This window comes from Bos mutus, chromosome 11 (genome assembly GCF_027580195.1).
Source record: "Bos mutus isolate GX-2022 chromosome 11, NWIPB_WYAK_1.1, whole genome shotgun sequence".
Classification (NCBI taxonomy): domain Eukaryota; kingdom Metazoa; phylum Chordata; class Mammalia; order Artiodactyla; family Bovidae; genus Bos; species Bos mutus.
The window spans coordinates 77,962,991-77,984,096 of record NC_091627.1 but is presented as its reverse complement, the minus strand read 5'-3'; the positions used below and the strand labels follow the sequence as shown (position 1 = coordinate 77,984,096).

General features: G+C 48.6%; 1 protein-coding gene across 1 annotated transcript in view; it reads left to right on the top strand.

The window, feature by feature from the left end:
• Positions 1 to 21,106, top strand: part of EPAS1 (endothelial PAS domain protein 1) — a 92,188-nt gene that overhangs the window by 34,054 nt on the left and 37,028 nt on the right. Inside the window, exon 2 of the mRNA XM_070379637.1 lies at positions 18,038 to 18,228. Coding sequence (XP_070235738.1) covers positions 18,038 to 18,228 — 191 coding nt within the window. The remainder of the gene's footprint in view (positions 1 to 18,037; positions 18,229 to 21,106) is intronic.

Here is a 21,106-nt window from a genome sequence, read left to right as displayed (position 1 = left end):
AGGGACTTTGAGATGAACTGTTTTTACAAGACACAGGTTTAGAGAAACCTCAGTGACTTGCCCCGGGTCACAGAGGAAACATCTGCGCCCCCAAGCCCAGGCTGTCTGTCTGTCTGTCTGGCCCTAGGCCCTGACCTACTTGTCCGGCTCCCTCACTAGACCATCAGCAAACTGCGGGCAGGAACCCATCTTTCCCTCCTGTATCCCCTAGGGCCTGGCGCTGAGCAGGCACTCAGTAAATGTTGACTCAATGAAAACAAAAGCTCACCAAACATAAATGCCAAATGGGATTTAAATTCCAAAGAGCCACCCTTCTTAACAGAAGGCTAAAATGCAAAGGAGTCCTTGCTCTCTGAGCTCAGTGATAGTGCTTGTCAGAACCCTGGTTGCCTCAGGACTTCTCCTATGTGCCAGAGTTATACAGTTAGGTGGGTGTAGGGCAGGCAGGTTTCTCACAATCTCAAAGGCGATCAGAAGTCACTCCAATGAAACCAGAGCTGCATCTGGCATTTTTTTAAATAATTAGCAGAAACTAGTAAGCAGAGACCCAGCAAAGAGCATTTCTTACTTGATTCTGGAGAAATGAATCTTCTCCTCCAATGTGGCAGCAGGATTTGAAATGTCCCAGGCCTGCAATGCAGGAGACCCTGGTTCAATTCCTGGTTCAGTAAGACCCCCTCTGGAGAAGGGATATGCTACACACTCCAGTATTCTTGGGCTTCCCTGGTGGCTCAGACCGTAAAGAATCTGCCTGCAATGCGGGAGACCTGGGTTCAATCCCTAGGTTGGGAAGATTCCCCCGGAGGAGGAAATGGCAACCTACTCCCGTATTCTTGCCCAGAGAATTCCCATGGACAGAGGAGCCTGGCGGACTGCAGTCCATGGGGTCGAAGAGAGTCGGACACGACTGAGGGACTCAGCACAGGCACAGCTGAGAGAAGCCATGAGAGTTACCAGGACTATATAGCCACTCAGGTCTCCCACACACAGCTAATCTTCTAAATGGTTTAATCAAACCCAATGTGGCCTCTGAGGCTACAGGGACTTGGGGCTGTTTTTTCCTTGGGCTTAAAGTCTTTTCTCGGCTGCTGACTCACATGTTAATGATTGCTTCCCACAAAGTGGAATTAACAGTGCTGCTCCACTCGCTTGCCTGGGTGTTACATGATGCTACAGTCAGGGGACCCTCGTCCCAAACACAGAAACCAGCCTTTGCTTCAGAGTCGCTGGGGTAAAGGCTGCTGGGGGCACTCTGCTCGGCCCAGGATACCAAGGGTTAACCTCCCAGTCTTTTGACCAAAATCTCCTGAAAAGTGGTGTAGGCAGGAGTTTCAGTTCCCTGTCACCTGTCAGCATTAAAGGGCAGAACTGGTGTTTCACAGAAATAATATTGACTTGTTTCTCTTTGACTGCTAGGCTGGATAATGAAGTAAAAATGACATTATCTCTAATTAAAGTGATTTGCAGAAATCACTTGTAGAATCTCAGTACCAGAGATTTGCCATTAGCAGGTTAGCCAGATAAGAGGAGCAGCTGGGTTCTGTTAACCCCTTCTAGTCTGGGGTGTGTGTGTATGTCAGGGGGTGGGTATGTTAGGGGGCAGGGTTGAGGTTAGGGGACTAGATTTTTAAAGATTGAAGTGTGGGCTAATGGTTTATTCCAAAGTGTAGGTCATTCTCCAACCCTTCTTGCTTGCCTTTAAGGTTGTATTGGGTTTTTAATGGGGTTTTTTTCCCCCCTCTTAGGGTTTTTGTGTTTAGTAGCGTTTTTTCCTTTTTTTTTTTTTTGGCTTGGCCAATTTTCTCACCTCTATTTTACATCACCGAAGGGGTGGAACCCTGGCCAAGCTCCAGCATCCTCCGTGCCAGAAATCTGACTCCCGAAAGGGCATGTCCACATGTGACACGCGGCCTTTGGGTGATGGTGGTGTTGGCAACAGATCACTCTGTTGTCTCTGGGAGGTGGGGTCAGAGGCAGAAGCCTCCCTGGGCTCATCTGGAGGGTAGGCAAGAGGAGGGAGGGGAGGGGCAGGGGGGCAAGGAAGGAGCGGGCTGCCCTTGTCCAGGCTTGTTCACCGGTGTTAGTGAAAGCTGCCTGGCGTCTGGCACACTGAACATGATGTGGACACGGGCATAGCCAGCAGCCTCATATGAAAACGTCCCGAGGGTATGAGGATCTGGTCCCCAGGAACAAGGAGTCACTGGATGTTAAGTAACCGGCTGATGAATGCAGCCACCCTCACACCTCTTTATTAACCCACTTTCTACCCGGAAAGCAGCAGAGCATTGTAGCTCTGCCGTCCTAATCCCACTGCTGGGGGATCACACCGATTTAGCCTTCACTCCAGCTTGCCATACCATATCTGAAAGAGCTGGACGAAACTGTCATTGTTGGGGTAAGAGGCAGCCCCAGCGTCTGATACATGAACTCTTGACATTTTGTCCTCAGAGAAGATCCTTAAGACAGGGAATACTAAGGTGATGCTCACTTGTAGTTAAGTGAAACAACACAACTCTCCGGTTGCTCAGGGCCGGCAGGAGAGGGGAAATCAGTGTGGACTGGGTAGTGTGGCCAGGAAAACCTGTGGATCTGATGGGCCTGTGTTGGTTCTGAAAGTACAGGGTTTGGAATGTAGGAAAGGAGGGATCGCATTTCAGGTAAGGAAAAAGACCTTGAGGGGCATCCACAGCTTGAACGTCATGGTGAGGGCAGTAGGGAGCTGCCCCTGTTTTTTTAAATAGGGGAATGACATGCTGAAATAGCTTGGGGAAAACAGGGGTGGGCTGGTGTGCCGGTCCTCTCTCTGAGATCTGGTTGAAAGTGTATTCTTCTTGATCCGTGGTCAACGAGGTGAGAGGCAAGGGAAAACAGCTAGAGGATGGGGGCTAAAGTCTGAAAACAAATGCAACACCGCTGGAGCCCGAGGAGGCGTGCGACCTTGCTCAAGTTTGTTTTCTGTCCCATGGGCAGTGTCTGAGTAACTGTTCAGCAAGAATGCCTTGCCGAAGTCTCTGTGGGCTGGACCGAGGCTCCTGCTCGTGGTGGCCCAAGGGTTGCTGCCATATTTAGAACTCTTAACAAAGGGACTTGTTTCCCCTGGCTCTGCTCCCAAGGAAGAAGGGTTCTCATATTTGCTGTCCACTGTGGCAGAAGCACAACCAGAAGAAGAGGGGTCCAGGCTGGTTCTATACTGCCCACCGCCCGCTAGGTCAACCGCTAACTGGTCAGTCGGGCCGGCGGTTACCGACTCAGCAGCTTTATTATCGTTGACAGCCCTCCTCTGTGCTTGGCCGCTCAGCCCTGTGTGCTGAGTGAAGTTATTCTCCCCATTTGGGCTTTTCCCGTCTTGCACCCACCTCCAGTATGTCTCCTGACCCCTGGCATCCCTGCTCACTCCCCAGCAGTATCTTTGTTCTTACCCCGCCTGCCCTCATGATTACCTCCCTGTTATCTGCTCCTCCTTCGAATTCCCCCTTTGGTGACAGGCTCTCCCCATGTTGTCCAGCTTTACATACTTTCTCCACTCAAACTCCCATGGCATCTGCTGACCCCCAGGCCGTTCCTTCAGGACTTGACTCTTCACTTCTCTACAAGCTCCCTGAGGTCAGGTGTGGTCATTCCATCTTTCATTCTATTGCTCACAGCCCCGGCACATGAAAAGCGATTTACAAATACTTACTGAATGAGTGGAGAGAAAAAGTGGTTGCTGGTGGGGGGGGCGGGGGCGGGCACACAACGTATTTCCCAAATTACTCAATATTATCACTTGAGAGCATGATAGTAATGTGAGGAAGACTCTTTGGCATTTCCCATGGTTTTTGATGACTTCTGTACAAAAAAATGGAATGTAGCTTCCTAAACGTGCATGAATATCTATCTCACTTCACATCATAGTATGAGGAGGCAGAAATGAACAAAGCAGGGACTTAACGTGACCATGTAAACAGGCTGAAAATTGTGGTTCTAAAGGAGAGAAAGGATCTTGAGTTCTTTCTGGGTTCCTTTCTCTGTCTTTTTTTTTTTTTTTTGTCTTTGCTATAAACAGGGAGGCTAGAAGGGGTATGGAATAGGAGGAGGAATAAGAGAACCTGTGCCTCCCCCCACCCCGACCCTTGCTGTTCTGAAATACTTTAAATACCAGGCACCGCAAGTTCTGGTGTCAAATTGGGATTAGTAAAGCAGATCCTGTGGATATTCCACTATTAACGTATGATCAGGCATCAGTTCTGATTAGAAGTCTGAACAAATGTTTCTTTCTTTGAAATTGAAGTGTCTAAAATAAAGAGCAGAGAACCAACCCTTAAAATCATGTTCTGTACTTGAGTTCTCCCTGACCACTGTCTGTTCCAGTTTGGGGCTTTTTAAGTTTTTTTTCCAGCCAGAATGTCTGACGACACTGCCAGGGGAATTTCTGCCCCCTCCTTCCTGAATATACCCAGCGCTGGCCCCTGAGGCGGCCCAGTTCTGTTTTCTCATGACACAGTGATTATTTTTGGCATTGTGCATATTTTCTCTAATGTTATTACCTCCCCCGCTGCCCCTACTCTCCCCCCTCCTTGGTTGCCTTTTGAGGAGCAATCATTTGGGCAGTTTGGTGTAGAGCAGGGGGTTAATTTTAGTTCTGTGTAGTGAGAAGGGAAGTAGAGGGGCAAGAGGACTTCTCCTTTGCTTCCTCTGCAGCACCCCAGCCGCCCGCCCCCCAACCATGGTGTCAGTGCAGAGGTCCTGGCCCCCGCTCATGAAAGAGCCTGCTTTTAGCAGGCTCTGGGCTCCCCATTCATCCCCTCTGCCGGCAAGATTTGAGGGACTGTCTCGAGGTGACGCTGGGGGCCGCACCTCAGGGATGGCATCTTAATGACTTGACTTGGCTGGCGTTAGAGCAGCCCCATTCAGAGCGAGTTCACTCCCTGTGCAGTTGGCTCACTCGGTCTCTGATCATAGATGTTCTCTTGTTCACACTGCATGAGGAAATGGAGATTTCCAAGTGGGAAGCAGCCTTCCCAGTGCTTTAACTCTTCCCTTAAGGGGAAAGGAGTCTCGGAGAACAAAACACAGTCTAGGCTGGCCCAGCTGCAGCTCCCGGGAGAGGAGCAAGGCCCAGGACTGGGGACGGAGGCCAAGACAGCCGGGATCACTTTCTTTTCCTCCCTGAGAGGCAAAGGAGATGAGTAAAGGGCACACTTGAATTGTCCTTAAAGTCGAGTAGCAGATATTTAATTTGTCTGCTGTGGTCCAAGGTTCCCTGAAGGATACACTGAAGTAGATGATGTTGTGTCTGTGCCCCACCCCAAGGCACTTTCTTGCAGTCTAGTTATAGCAGCAGGAGATTTGTGTAGAAAAGCCAGCAAGACTGGGAAACCTTTAAGGAGGGCCAGTGAGAAATGTGGGTGAGAGGTGCCTTGGAGGAGGGAGTGAGAGTGGCCGGGCAAGTGTCTGGGGAAGTAGGGCTGGAACTGCCCCCCAAGGGATGGAGTTTTAAGAGACAAGAAGGGATGAGATGATAGTGGTGAAGATGTGAAGGAGGAGAGGGACTCCAAAGTAGGGCTTGATGAAATCCTATCAAGAAACAGAAGAAGTCAGATGCTTCCTGGCAGAAGAGGAGACCTAACTTGTTAGACTTTAGGTGACTATGGATGGATAAGGATGGCATCTCTGGGGAGCACTGACCCAGCCAGACGTTGGTATCTCCCTCACGTCCTTGATCTCCAGGCCTCATGTGTCCTTGGGTCTCTTTCTATTTAAACTGTGGACGTGGACAGTAGAATTAGCATCGTCTGGGAGGCGGTTAGAAATATAGAACCTCAGACCCCAGCCCAGACCTGTGAGTCAGAAGCTGCTTTGTAACAGGGTCCTGGGGTGCTTTGTAGGCAGAGGCAGGTTTGAGAAGTGCTGGTCTGTGTGACTCCACGGGCGGCTGTCAGCAGCACTGGTTTAGACCTCAACTCTGATTCAAAGAGTTGGGGAAACACACAAACATCTTGAAGTGTCTCTGCACTGGGGCTCTTCTTAGATGGAAATCTTTTATTCTAATTAAGAATTGGATTCGAATTTTCATGAATGATCTAGAACAGTGAGCAATTTTGAAGAATTCACAGAATGGAAACCATTTAAGTGGTTTTTATCTAATGTCTCCAGTTCCTACTACTCTGTACTGTTTATGCTTTGGAGCACACCAGAGGAGCAGATGGTGGGGTCCTTTCCCTCCAGAATGGTTGTTCTAGTGAGGAGACAAAGGCTACAGAAGTGAAGTGAGTGGAGGACAAGTCAGGGCCTGATGATGCAATGCAGGGTCTCTGAACTGGGAGGTGGAGAGGTCAGCATAAGCGAGGCCTTCCTGGAAAAAACGGACCTGGGGAGGTCCTGCCGGATGAGTGCGATTAGACAAACCGAGGGATGAAGACCATGTCCTCCAGAAAGGTGTGGGGAATAGAAGAGAGGGGCTAGGTCTTAGCCTCTATGGGGACAGTAAGCTGCTTCCCACTCCCTCCAGGGTAAGTGCTTGCCTCCTGCTGGGGAATCATTTTACATCTGGGGCAGGGCTTTTTTTTTTTTTTCTTTATCCCTCTGCTGTGCAATTTCTCTATCAGTTCCCTTAGTTGAAGGCAGTGTTGTAGGAACAGGATGGCCGCCTAGGCAGAATGGCTGGAGCCAAACCACAGATTGTGCTGTTGGAAGCTTGTGGGATTCAGAGGAAGTAGGCTGCTGACAGAGAGAAGCCCTAGGGAAAACCCTTGATCAGATCTGGTACCAGCTTGGGTGTGGGGCAACACCCTCACGCCCAGGGAAGTGGCACCAAGGAAAAGCATTTATCAAGAGTGGAATGTGTAACCTGTGTGTGTGTAGAAAGCCAGGGAAAGTGTTAGTTGCTCAGTTGTGTTTGACTCTTTGCAACCCCGTGGGCTGTAGCCTACGAGGCTTCTCTGTCCATGGGATTTCCCAGGCAAGTATACTGGAGTGGGTTGCCATTTCCTTCTCCAAGGGATCTTTCCAACCCAGGGATTGAACCCAGGGCTCCCACATTATAGGCAGATAGATTCTTTACCATCTGAGCCACCAGGGAAGCCCTAGTCTTTTCTGATGTCTATAGATGCTGATAGCAAAGTAGGAACTTTTTTTCTTTGTGAAACAGACATCTCCAAGCAGAGAAAGGGGATCCTACTGGGCCTGGTTGGTTATTGTGGGACTGGTGAGACTGACCTAAGACAAGAGGGTGAATGTGATGTTCCCTCTGCTGCATCCCAACCAAGACTCATCACATTAAATATGCTTAGAGGGCTTCACCCCAATACAGCTAAACCTTCTGAACCCGTGAGAGGGATCTGCCTGTGAGCATTTTGGGGAAGGTTGCCCGATTGCCATCAACAGTATGGGATTTGGGGTCAAATGGTAGGTTTGAGTGCTGGCTCCATTGCTGGGTGACACAGGGCACGTCACAAACATCCCTGGAGTCTGTTTCCTCATGTGTGAAATGGGGTGATACAGGCCTACCTCATCAGATTGTGTCAGGATTAAATCAGAGGTGGTGCGGTGAGAGTTCTTTAGCAAGGGACAAGTGTTGCATGTGGTCCTTTCTTAGCTGCAGCAGCAGCAGCAGCCCCTCAGCTTGCTGGGATTAACTAGTCCCCCAGCTGGAGTCTGCACGGTGCGGTAGGGCAGGCAGGAGTGGGCATCGGAGGCTGGAGAGACCAGTAGGGAGCCAGGTGGCTGCTCACTTTCCTCCTCTTTATGGGGAGTCTTCTCTCTCGGTGCATGGGACATGATGCGGTCAGGGCAGACAGAAATAACACCTTATTTTTACGCTGGAGCTGAGTTCCTACTGACCAACAGGAGTGGCCATCTTTGCAGAACTGGATTCTCCAGTTTCAGTTCCAATTAGTCATCTCTCTTCAGATGTTTTAACCTGGGCATGGCATGAGGGAAAGAGGAAGCCTGAGAGAGCTGGTCAGAGGACAGGGAAAGTTGCTGAGACAGTATGCACATCCTGCTGTGCTTCTCTGGCTGTCTCCCTGTGGTAGCACCTCCTCTGGGGCTCTGCATTCAGTAATGGCAGCTGTGGTCTGAAGATGCTGCTCCCAAACTCATCTCTTCAACTTCCACAGGTGATCATGGTGAGAAAGTCATGGGGAGCTGGCAGCAAGCTGGATATGTGTCATCTTATATCATATAAAAATGTATAAATTAAAAGGCAACACCTGATAGAAAGGTAGTTATGATAGTGTTATTTATAACAGCTAGAAACTAGAAGCCATACTTTGATCAACAGTGCAGCACATTGTGATCCACCCATACAGTATGACATTGCTGGCTGTTAGGAGTATCTTTAGAGAGTTCTCTAAAATGTGATAAATGTTAAGTAACAAGCCATGTATCCAATGAGATCTCAATTTTTTTCTCTGTACTTTTTGTGTTTTCAAAATTGCCTGCACTAAATGTGCAATACCCTTCCACCAAAGCCTTTTTAAAAAGTGTTATCTTAAACTAGGTTATGCGATGGTAATGCATAATGAAGGTCTGTTTCCAATTGTGTGAACCATCAAGTGCTTCTTGGCAATGGGCTCTGTTATGTGTCCTGGAAAAAGTCAGAGCTCAGGGGTTTGGTTCCAGCTCCGCACATTCCAGTACCTTTCTGAGCCTCTATTTTCCTCATCTCTAAAATGGGAATAACAGTACTTGCTCTTTGTTCCCTGCTGGGTAAGATTTACAGATTAATGTATAAAGTGTGCTGTAATCTGTAACGAGTGATACAAATGCAATGTATTGAACAGAGAACGACACTAAGTCCTGGGCTTGGTGAAGCTCAGCATAGAGCCAGCTTGTCACTGTTACTCCTGGGCACGCATGCTTTTCCCCGCTGGGCTGGGGACTGCACATGTCCTCAGATGACGTGAGGAGCTGGGTTATCTGGAGCCCCAGATGGGCTGTACCTACGGAGCTGCCCAGTAATTGGGTCTGCTGCTCTCTTCCCCAAGGCTGCCTGGGGCCTAGGAGGCCACCAGATAAGCATCTCCAGTGGGCCCTGAGCAGATCTGACCATTAGAGGGCCATGTTGGGTGGGCCCCAGACATTACTGTCAGTGCTGAATGCAGTCCAGGCCCTGTCTCCCCAGGCACAGACCATCTGAGGGGTCAGGCAGCCTGGGGGCTTAGCCTCAAGACAGGGGTGGTGGGGAGGTTGAGAAGTAAGACGCTTCCAGGATCCCTCCTTAAGGGCAGGCCTCTGTTGCCTCTCCAGCCCTCCTCTCTTCTTTGTATCCCTTCTTTCAGGGCTTTTGATGCCCCAGTCTGTAGTATTAGTCTAATCTCCCAGTTGGCCTGTGCTCTCTTTCAGGGCAGAGGCCAGTCCTCTCCCCAAGGCATGCATATTGAAGAGTGAATAGTGCCTTCCACCCTTGTCAAGTTCTGTCTGATCTGCCCAGTTTCTACTGAATTTGCTCGTTTAATTTCTTCTGTTTCACCTGGATAATTTTGATGCCTTTTCCTTTCCTATATAATATATAACTTATGTAATAGAGTCCCCTATACTTCACTACTGCCTCTAGGCAAACATCAGAACACATCCAGAAAGTTGGCCACACCACCCTCTTCTAAAGCATTTTTGCCACTCCTTTGGAACTGCCTTCAGAGCCAAAGACCATTCTTTTCAATGCCTTCAATTGTGGCAAGGCCTTATCTTTGAGGGCATATTTTATTCTTTCAAACAACTGAGATCCATCTACAGCCAAGTCTGTGACTAAAAGGGGTGGCTAAACAGGATAATACTGTTTGCAATTTGAAATCAAGTTAGTTCTCTGAAGTATTATGATGGATTTGTGTGGCTCTGAGGTCCTTTCTAAAAGACCTCCCCAAATACTTAGTGCAGTGATCATTTAGGGCTTCCTAGGTAGCTCAATGATAAATAATTCACCTTCCAATGCAGGATACGTGGGTTCGATCCGTGGGTTGGGAAGATCCCCTGGAGGAGGAAATGGCAACCCACTCCAGTACTCTTGCCCGGAAAATCCCATGGACAGAGGAGTCTGGTGGGCTACAGTCCATGGAGTCACAAAGAGTGGGACATGACTCAGCAACTAAACAGCAACAACAAATGGCCATTTCACTAGAATAAAGTTTGTGCCTTCTCCCCAGGTGGCTGTATTGGAGGGTTGTTGGCTTGTATGTAGCCTCGATTCAAATCTGTCTCCTTATTTTCACCTCCCTCTTTCTGTCAGTTATACCTCTGGGGCACTGATGGTCACATGAGCTCCTAGATAAAATAACTTTGGTTTACGATGGTGACCTCAGATTTGTTGTACATAATGAGGGTGGACACAGTCCATGATAGGAGAAGAGATGTGGTTAGGTTTAAGTACATCTGCATTTATTTCAGTCCTCCAAAGACCCGTGATCACAGACTCAGAAATCTGTTAATAGACCCTCCAAGTGATTCTCCTGCAGGCTAAAGTTGAGATCCACCGTTCTACAAAACTGGGACCAGTGTCGCTGCGTAATGTAAGGATCAGAGGAGAATGTTTATGAAATGCACCTAGCCTCTGTGCTCAATAAATATCAGTTCCCTTTTTTCTTCCAAAAAAAAAAAAAAAAGCTTTTTTATTTTTAAAGCACACTGCTTTGCAGTGGTGGTTTCCCAGCCCTAGCTGCAGAGGAGAATCACAGGGGAAGCTTTAAAACCCCAGATGCCAGGTCAGGCATCCATTTTTTGAGGCTTCTCTGGTGATTGCCATGAGCAGCCAAGATTGAGTGGCACCAGCTTTGGTTCTGCTCTGATTTAATCCACGAAGCCGTCAACCCCTCTGTGTAGGGCAGCCACTCCTGGGTGGGATCCTGATTGCTGGGATCTGGAGCACATTCCTCCCTTCAGGCACCCCTCGTGCAGTGCAGCCTCAGTGAAGGGACACCCTCCCGTTGCATTTGACCTTTGTTTCATCCCTTTATAGCCTCCTGCAAATTGGTACCAGCTTAGAATTTCACCACCAGCCAACAGACTGATTCAAGCCGGCTCAATTAGTTTCAGTCTCTCTCTCCCTAACCTGCTAAAAATCCATTCTGCTTCTAAGCCATCTAACCTTACAGGGAACAGGTATATTGTTTTGACACCCTGATGGCCTACAGGCATTAGTCATGGGAACCCTAATCACACTAAAGGTCAGGAGACTATGGCTAATTAAACAACCAACCCCCTTGGTGTAGAGGGTGACATCTCAGGGGCCCCAGGCCAGGCTAATAATGGTTCCATTACTGACTTAAGTAGGGATCCCTAAGCCAGCCTTAGAGCAATGACTCCAAAATTAGAGACTTTCTAAGATAATGAAGCTCTGGGCAAAGAGGTTTCTCCCTGTTTAACCTGTAGCATGCATCTGCTGAAGCTTTAGGACAGTCATTTTTGTTTTATCTTTTGACTGGCTGCCTGGTTGTTTCCCTTAGTTGAGATAGAATGTTTCAGAATTTGAGATTTTAACTTGGAAAGAATATACATTTGTGTATATGAAAATGTCCCCCCAAAGTGAGAGACGCCGTTTGGTCTCCAGCTGCAGCGTGAAGAGAGACATTCATATAGGCTGAACCTGCGGCTTCTACGGAGCAGCACAGAGCCGCACGGAGCTGCTTCTGATGGCCCTGCACCAGACTCTCAGCCCTGAGTGATGCAGCCTGCATCCTGCCCCAATTCCCCTTCTTCCTACTCACACCCCTTTTGAGCTCTGGCCACCTGATGCGAAGAGTTGACTCCTTGGAGAAGACCCTGAGGCTGGGAAAGATTAAAGACAGGAGGAGAAGGAGGCACCAGAGGATGAGATGGTTGGATGACGTCACTGACTCAGTGGACGTGAATTTAAGAAAACTGTGGGAGATAGTGAAGGACAAGGAAGCCTGGTGCTCTGCAGTCCAGGGATCACAGTGAGTCAGAACAACAACTGGTTCTTAATCCTACTCCTAAGCTTCCAGCTCTTTTCCCAAGGTGAGTGGGATGCTCACCTAAGGCAGCCTCTCCTCCCACCCCACCAAGGAATCTTTATGTCAGTGTCTCTTTTCCATCGTCCCCGCCCCTCCTTCCTGTAGTGTACATGGACATCCAGTTGGTGGGAAAATACCTAACACAGCCTGGTCCATATTGAAAGTAGACAGAAAATAGCAGCTTCCTTGCTGCCAGTGGACAAACGTTGACCTTGAACCCAGAACTAGGTTTGAGACCATGTTTTTAGCAAGTCACTTCATCTGTCTACATCTCCCACTTCTTCATCTATTAGATGGGGATGATGATTTCTATTTCTCAGGGATTTTATGAGACTCACGTGAGATAACATGTAAAAAAAAAAAAAGTGCTCTCTACACCCCTCAAATACTGTGAGGGTACCGCCGTTTGTCCTTCTGGGATCAGCTGGAGCCTCCCTGGCGAGCCTGCCTTGACCTTGCTTGTGGCCACCAGCTTGTCTCTCATCTGAACCACCTGTTGTGCTTTTTGTCTGTACTTATTTGTCTGGTTAACAGGGATGTTTCAAGTTGGCACCCCAATCAGACTGCATATTCCTCGAGAACAAGGAATGTGCACCTCAGCCACAAGGTCCAGAACGGAGCTCAGTGAATACTTCTGGGTCTGCATAAGGACACAGTCAACCAGGGCCATGTTCAAATTATATATTCCATATACCGTGATATTGTACAGGACCACCCCATGGTCACAGGAAGGCCACCAAGAAGGATAAGAAGAGGGACTTTGTAGAAAGATAAACTGGAGTGAGAAATACATTTCTGATGATCTGGAAAACTTAGATAAAATATATTTTTACCAAAAAATAAATAAACCAGAGAATTGTAACATGGCATGTCTAGAATTATCATTAAAAATAAAAATTCTGGTCTTTGCAGTGAATTCTAGGACCCATCTAGGGAGAGAAAATAAGGCATATGTACTTCAGGACATGAAGCCTCGTTGACCTAAGGACCAGCAACATGACCCAACAAACTGGTCAAAATCAGCCTGACCAACAAATGAAACTGCAGCCCTGACACGTGGTGACTTGGTGACCAGCAGCTGTAGGGCCAAAGTCTGACTGCAACTAGTGCTCAGGTTAGCCTGGCAGTGGGATCATTAATATCAGCCATGGTGGAGAGCTTTCTAGTACTCCCATCCCTTCTATGCTTGTCTCACTTGATCCTGACAAAGAAGACAGGAGAAGGCTCCCGTTTCACAGATGAGGCCATTGGGGTACTATCTCAACATCAGATAGCAAGATAATGGGTTGCCAGTGTATTAAAACCAGTATCAATACAAGTGTATTAACCAGTGTATTAAAACCAGTCCTCCTAACTCCCTGTCCCTTGGTCTGTTGACTTGAGAGGCCCAGCCTGTGGTTGATGGGGTGAGGTCAATGGGGTGCGTCAGTTGGGTCAAGGCAGGTCTTACTTCACATTTAGCTGTATTTCTTCGTGTTGCTAATACAGTGATGGCAGTGCTACACGTCTGTCTGTTTTTCCAAGAGTCAACATTAGACAGCTATCTCTGGGCTGTGTCGAGGTTACCTAGATAATCCAATTAAGGTCATGCTGGTCCCAGAGTACTACTGTAAAAACAAGGTACCTGAAGCGGAGCTCAGACATTTAAACCGAGAGTCTCTGTGAGATTCTCAACCTTTCTTTTTCTCAATGTTAAGACGTTGCTGTTTATTTTTGTTAAAGCCACTATCTCCTACCATTAAGCAATAGAAAGAGTGTGTTTTGGCCTGAGAAGAGATGGGTTCTAGTCCTAGCCCAGCTGCTAATTAACTGAACTGTCCTAGGTTAGTAACTTAACCTGACAGGGCCTCAGTTTCCAGATCTGTGAAATGGGGACAACAGCAGTGCCTGCCTTGCCCATCTCACATGTAGGTGGTGAGGATGGAATTAGACAGTGAGCACCTACGTGTCTCAGGACTTCTAGGTATCTGCTCCCTGACTGTACTGTCTCCAGGGGCTTATACAGGCACTAGCTTGTGACCTTGAGAAGTTAAATATGATGTCTGGGTCTCAGTTCCCACATGTGTAAATTATGCTCACAATGCCTCCCATAATTGTCCCATTAAGAGGATTATAATGAGGTACTATATGTAAGGTTCTCAGTGCAGCATTCAGCACAAAAGTGTCAGTAAACATTTGTGCAGCCAAGGGAACATCATCAGATCAGTCGCTCAGTCGTGTCCGACTCTTCGAGACCCCATGAATTGCAGCACGCCAGGCCTCCCTGTCCATCACCGACTCCCGGAGTTTACTCAGACTCACGTCCATCGAGTCAGTGATGCCATCCAGCCATCTCATCCTCTGTCGTCCCCTTCTCCTCCTGCCCCCAATCCCTCCCAGCATCAGAGTCTTTTCCAATGAGTCAACTCTTCCCATGAAGTGGCCAAAGTACTGGAGTTTCAGCTTTAGCGTCATTCCTTCCAAAGAAATCCCAGGGCAGATCTCCTTCGGAATGGACTGGTTGGATCTCCTTGCAGTCCAAGGGACTCTCAAGAGTCTTCTCCAACACCACAGTTCAAAAGCATCAATTCTTCAGTGCTCAGCCTTCTTCACAGTCCAACTCTCACATCCATACATGACCACAGGGAAAATCCATAGCCTTGACTAGACACACCTTTGTTGGCAAAGTAATATCTCTGCTTTTAAACATGCTATCTAGGTTGGTCATAACTTTCCTTCCAAGGAGTAAGCGTCTTTTAATTTCATGGCTGCAGTCACCATCTGCAGTGATTTTGGAGCCCAGAAAAATAAAGTCTGACACTGTTTCCCCATCTATTTCCCATGAAGTGATGAGACCGGATGCCATGATCTGAGTTTTCTAAATGTTGAGCTTTAAGCCAACTTTTTCACTTTCCACTTTCACTTTCATCATGAGGCTCTTTAGTTCCTCTTCATTTTCTGCCATAAGGGTGGTGTCATCTGCATATCTGAGGTTATTGATATTTCTCCCAGCAATCTTGATTCCAGCTTGTGTTTCTTCCAGTCCAGCATTTCTCATGATGTACTCTGCATAGAAGTTAAATAAGCAGGGTGAAGGGAACATAGTAGGAGCCAAATCTCAAAGGCCATTGCCGGACAGAGTGCCAACTCCAGACAGCCTTTTCCTTCCCTGGCTCTTCCTCTCTGTCTGCTCTTCCGCTTCAAGGAAAGGGTGATGGGAAAGGGAAGCACTGTGTGTGCAGATCTTGGCATGAAGGTCACAGCCTGTGCTGGTGTCTGTTTCACTCAGGATGCCTTCTCTTGTTACTGTTGTTGTTTAGTCGCTAAGTAGTGTCCAATGCTTTTTGTGACCCCATGGACTGTAGCCCACCAGGTCCCTCTGTCCATGGGATTTTCCAGGCAAGAATGCTGGAGTGGGTTGCCATTTCCTTCTCCAGGGGATCTTCCCAACCCAGGATCAAACCTGCATCTCCTACATTGGCAGGCGGATTCTTTACCACTGAGCCACCAGGAAAGCCCAGGCTTTCTCTAGAGGCTTCTAATGGCTGATCACGTGTTGATGATGCTTTTTTCAGAAAGCGTGAACATAGGTGCTGGAGAGTGGACTCAATGTCCTAAAGACACCGGCTCTCCTTTACCTGCTGTCATGACACACAGGTGCGATGGGTACAATCACAGCATCCTGCCTCTTTCCCACCCTCCCTTCCTGGTCCAGAACACCTGCAAACCTTGACCAACCGCTTGTGCTCCACAATCAGAGGTCAGGATTTAAAGGCAACTGGGAGGGACTAGTATACAAACTGCCACTACCGGCTGGAGCGAAAGCAGAATGATCCTACGGGCAGGCTCTGAGGGATGGGTGTGAGGATGGGCGGGGCACAGGGCCCAGAGCTGTAACAGCTGAAAGTCATCGGGGGTGGGGTGGGGGTGGTGGGCACGGAGGAAGCAGGTTTGGTAAAGGAAACAGAAAAGGGAGATAGGGCAAGAAAAACAATCCCACCCATTTTACAGTTTTTCAGAAGGTTCTTCCAGACCATCGAGAGCTGTTGGAGTTTCTTCTTGCATTCTGAATCTACAATGCTTAATCCATCCAAGGAGCGCTGGGTGTTCTGTTTTTTTTTTTAAATAAAGCATGTTGTAAAGTCGAAACAGTGCCTCTGCCCCAAATCTTGAGGGGTTTGAGAGATGGCATCCCCAAATCTTGAGGGGTTTGAGAGATGGTGTGTCAACATTTGGGGAATCCCAAAAATACTGATTTTTTTTTTTTTTTTTTCTGTCCAGATAACAGGCTGCAAAGCCAAACAAAAAGAGAAGTAACCTTTGGTTTTAGAACTCTCAGGAGAAAGGATAGACAGAGCAAGTCGGAGCTGGTTGGTTGAGGCCTTGAGAGCTATGAGCATCATTGGACACTTGTTTATTAAACAAGCAATATAGGTACTTTATAGAAACATAAGAAAATATGAATAAGCACTTAAAAAATCTCCTCACCTCACTGACCTGACACTATGAACGTTTTTGAAGATAGGGAGACAGGACATCATTGGTGGGTAAGAGCCTAGAGTTTGGGGCCCAGATGCCTGGTGTAGGGTCCCACTTCCCTACCTAGAGGCTGTCTTAGAGGCTGCAGGTGAATTAACGGCCGTCCCCCCTTATCCGTGGTTTCACTTTCTGTGATTTCAGTTCCGCAGAGTCAATCCCAGGATGAAAATATTGAATGGAAAATTCTAGAAATAATTCATAAGTTTTCCGTCTCATGCCATTCTGAGAAGCATGATGAAATCTCCTGCCATCCCACCCAGGACGTGAATCATTCCTTTGTCCGGTGTGTTTGTGCTGTATATGCTACCTGCCCATTCGTCCAGGGAAAAACAGTACTTGTAGGGTTCCTGGACTGTCGGTGCATTCAGGCGTCCACTGGGGATCTCGGAATGAATCTCCGTGAATAAAGGAGGGACTACAATACTTAGCCTCCATCGACCCATTTCCTCATCTGTAAATTAGGGATAATAATAACTACTTCCAAGGTTAGTTGTGAGAATTAAAGGAGCCAGTGCAGTAGTGATTAACACCATCCCTGGAATATAGTAAGCACCATACACAGGGCAGCTGTAAGAATAATAATCGTTAGTATTTTATTATATTTCTAGATTTTTCCTGTATAAGAGGTGTTATGTATAAAACATATATTTCCATGAAAATAGGATTCTGCTGTACTCTTTTGTAACATTTTTGCTCTCATGCTCATCTCTTCATGGACAAATTTGTTATTACTATTAGCTAACACTGCTTTACCATCAGGATAGCCCTGGCACTAAAGATTTTCCACGTGTTATCACATGTCAGTCCTCAACATTAACTCTGTGGGGCAAGTACTGTATTATCATTTTACCAATGAGAAAACTGAGGCTAATCAGTTTAAATAATATAAATGTACAGAGCTGGCAAGTGGACCTCTCTCCTGCACGAAGGGAGATGAGGCTGACTGGAAGCCTCTGCTGGTAGATCAGAGAGGAATCGTGTCTGTGCTTGGTCCTTTTTAACCCTTGGCAGGTGTGTGCTTGGGACATCAGACGGATAGGTGTCCGTCTGGTTGACTGCTCCTGGGCTCTAGTGGCGTTTTCAATTTTTGTGATGGAAATCACTGATATGAAATGGAATCTAAGGTCCAGTACTGGGCTTAGTTGTTTAAGCATTTTTTCCAGAAGCAGTTCTTCATCTTGCTCTCCAGAGGCTTTGACACAGCCATCTAAGCCACTGGCCACAGCTTCCTCACACTTCCCTCTTTGTCCTGGACGCTCACCTCAGTCCCCAGATAGCCCTGGGCATTGCCAGTGGATTGACTCAACCAGCAAGTCTTTGCTCAGACTTCACCCACTGGAAGCCCTGGTGTGGACTCCATGGCGTGCGGGATGGGAGGGTGGCTGAGAAGACACGAGATCCACAAAGGCAGAGCTCTGTCACCTGTGGCCCAGGTGACCGATGTGAGCCCACATCAGCCCAGCGGCGAGTCTGGCCATGCCTTGGATGGGGGAGTCCTGAGGGTGTGATGACCGGGGGTGTGATGGGATGGCAGTGATGTTCTGGAGACTAACCCCTGTCTCTCAATGTAGGAGCAGCTCCGAGAGGAGGAAGGAGAAGTCCCGAGATGCAGCCAGGTGCCGGCGGAGCAAGGAAACAGAGGTCTTCTATGAGCTGGCGCACGAGCTGCCCCTGCCGCACAGCGTGAGCTCGCACCTGGACAAGGCCTCCATCATGCGGCTGGCCATCAGCTTCCTGCGCACGCACAAGCTCCTGTCCTCTGGTGAGGCCGCGAACCCTGGGCCCCCTCCCTCTGTCCCCTCGCCCCAACCCCCGTGTTCTCACATGCAGGAGCCAGAGCTGGAAGGCCACGGGCACAGAGCAGGGGTTTTCCTCCTCAGGAACCCCCACTCTGCACACCTTCCACCCACAGCAATGCCATCCTTAGCATTTAGTTTTCTTTTATTGCACCTCTTTCCAGCAGTGGCCTTGGCGGTGATTACAATCATGGGCTGAAGCCCTTGGCAGCTGAGGGGACACAAAGGGCTGGGAGAGCGAGAGCCGCTGCTGCTGGCTCCCAGTTGCCATGCCCTCGGCTGGCAGATCCACTCTCCAGTCCAGGCTGGATGAATCCTTTAGGGAACATCTTAGTGTTTGTCCGCCGCCACCTTCTCCAGAAGGCAGAGGTGTGCCCATGTGACCCTTCCCTCTTACTAGCCAGGATGCCAGGCAGGTTATTCAGTGTCTGTGCCCTTAGTTTCCTCATCCGTAAAAGGAGTTAGAATACTTATTGCTCAGGGTGTCTTTAAGAATAAACTGAGATAATGTCTGTGAAGCACAGGCCCAGCCACACTGGGGAGCCCCGGACAGATAACCATCTCCCCTCAGAACCCACAAATTCTCACCTTCCCTGCTATCTCTGCAAGTCTCAAGGTCACAAAACTTTTTTCCCGCTCAGAGTTCATCTTCTTCAGAATACCATTTCCTGTTAGTCCAGACCAGGAGGAGGAGGCCTGGGGCTTCTGCCAATATCAGATCTGACAGACAGATAGTCAGTCAGTCCTTTCTAGTCTGCCAGTTTTGTAAGGGAACTGGGCAGGGGGCTGCGCCCCTCTGTGCCCACCGCCCCCACCCAGCCGTGGCACCGTCAGTAGCCTCGTCTGAGGTGGTGAGCAGAGCGGGGCGGCAGGGGGAGTTCTCTCGTGCTTGGTTTTCAGTTTTCCCGAGTGAGCCATGTACCTTGGAGCAGGGTGGACTCTGCCATCCTGTTATGCAGTGGCTATTCTGGGAAGGAAACCCAGAACAGAGGGAATCCAGTGTGAGGCGGGGAGGCCAGAGCGCCATGTGCTATTCTGGGCCCAGGAGCACAGGAAGGATATGGGGGGAAGACTCAGAAAATAGGATGACAGCGCAGTGGGTAAATCTAAAGCATCTCAGAAAAGAGCAGACAGGAGGGAGAGAACCCAGGGTGAAATCTTGCTCTCAAAATACTTTGAAAGAAACAGTGCAAGGCGATGGCAGGCGTGGTGTCATAGATGCTGCAGAGAAAGGGAACCATGGACTGACGTCCAAGAAAGGCCTGGAGATGCCATCGCAGGGCGTGGGTGTACCTGTTTCCTTTAAAGAAGCATGTCCTCTAGGACAGGTGAGGGCCGTGTCTGGCCATGTTGGAGTCATCTTTCCATTTGCACAGAACAGGGAGTGGAGGACTTAAGGACTAAACAGAGACCCCTTCCCCACACCCAGAAGCATCTCGTCTTTCCTGTTCCAGTACTTGAAATTCCACACTGAGACACGAAATGAAATTCCACTTTTAGACGCTGATTTCTTGGGGTTCCTCACTACTTTCACCACCATCACCCCTGTTCCTCCACCAACAGGGGTCCCCAAAAGGAGTAATACATTAATCCTGAGACAGCTTTCTGACTAAATTTGGGCTTGGAGGATGTTTCTGCTCATTTCACAGATGATTAGAAGTGAGGCACAGAAAAGTTAACTTTGCTGCAAAGGCACACATTTAGCACCTGGAGTTCAAGTCCTTTTGAATCCAGTGGAACAGAGACACGGAGGGCAGGAGCATTCTGCAGACTTGGTCATCATCACCTGAAGATGTGGATGGGGCCTGGTGATTGAGGAGAAAGGGGGTCTTCCTTGGTGGGGAACCAAAGTTAAACGGAGGCATCGGGGGCTGGCCCTGAGCAGTGGGGTCTGTAGGGGAGGTCCTTACACACTCAGTGGCTGTTTCTACCCTGCTCTTGGTGCACGGCCTTGGGTTTCCAAGCTCTCCCGTGCATAGCCACCCCACCCCATCAGTGGTTCAGGGTTGGCTTGGACAGGACATGTATCAGAGGCTCTGAGCATGTCTGCCTACAAGTGTGCTGGCGAGAGCCCCCTGTGGGCCAGACACACCTGGGGAGATGGGACCAGAGTGGCCACAGCAAGACCTCACATATCCCTGCCCAGGGCCTGTTGCAAGTTGTGGACACAAAGTGCCTGCCCTCTGGCTGGGCTTTTCCCTGGGCCCACTGGAGCACTCAGCGTGTTGGCTCTGGTCCTCTCGGTCCGGAGGAAAGAAGTGACAGAAAAGGATAAAAAGTGTCCACATTTGGTCATCTGATCTGGGTGTCCTTGAAGGAGCAGTTCTCATGAAACATGCATCACCTGAGGGAGGAGGTGATGGATGGCTCTCTCTGCCCCCTCTTCCACGTTGCTGCCACACACTCTTTAGACCAGTTATTGACGTTGTTTTTAGAAATTGTATGCGAGACAATCTTAATCATATTTTGCTTGTTTAAAACATGCAGCGCAATGAAAAGATGTACAGGATTTGTGGGCAGTTAGACCTGCCCTAGAACCTCAGTCAGGCTGCCTTCCTTCTCTGCAGCCTTGTGAAAACCTCCTTACCACCCTCCAGCTCACTTTCTCCGCTGCACAAAGCGGCTGCCAGTACTCACTTGCAGTGCCGTCCAAGGATGTTGGTTGTTAAAATCCTTATCCTCTTGCTGCCATGTATTAGGCTCTCGATAAGTTATAGCCTAGCGATAAAACCAACTATGATCAAGTAAATAGATTTATAAGTATAGGTTTTTTGGGGGAAATGATGTAAATGAAAACCCAGTGTAAACCCTTACTGTCCTTTTACTACCTTCTAGCAATTTCTA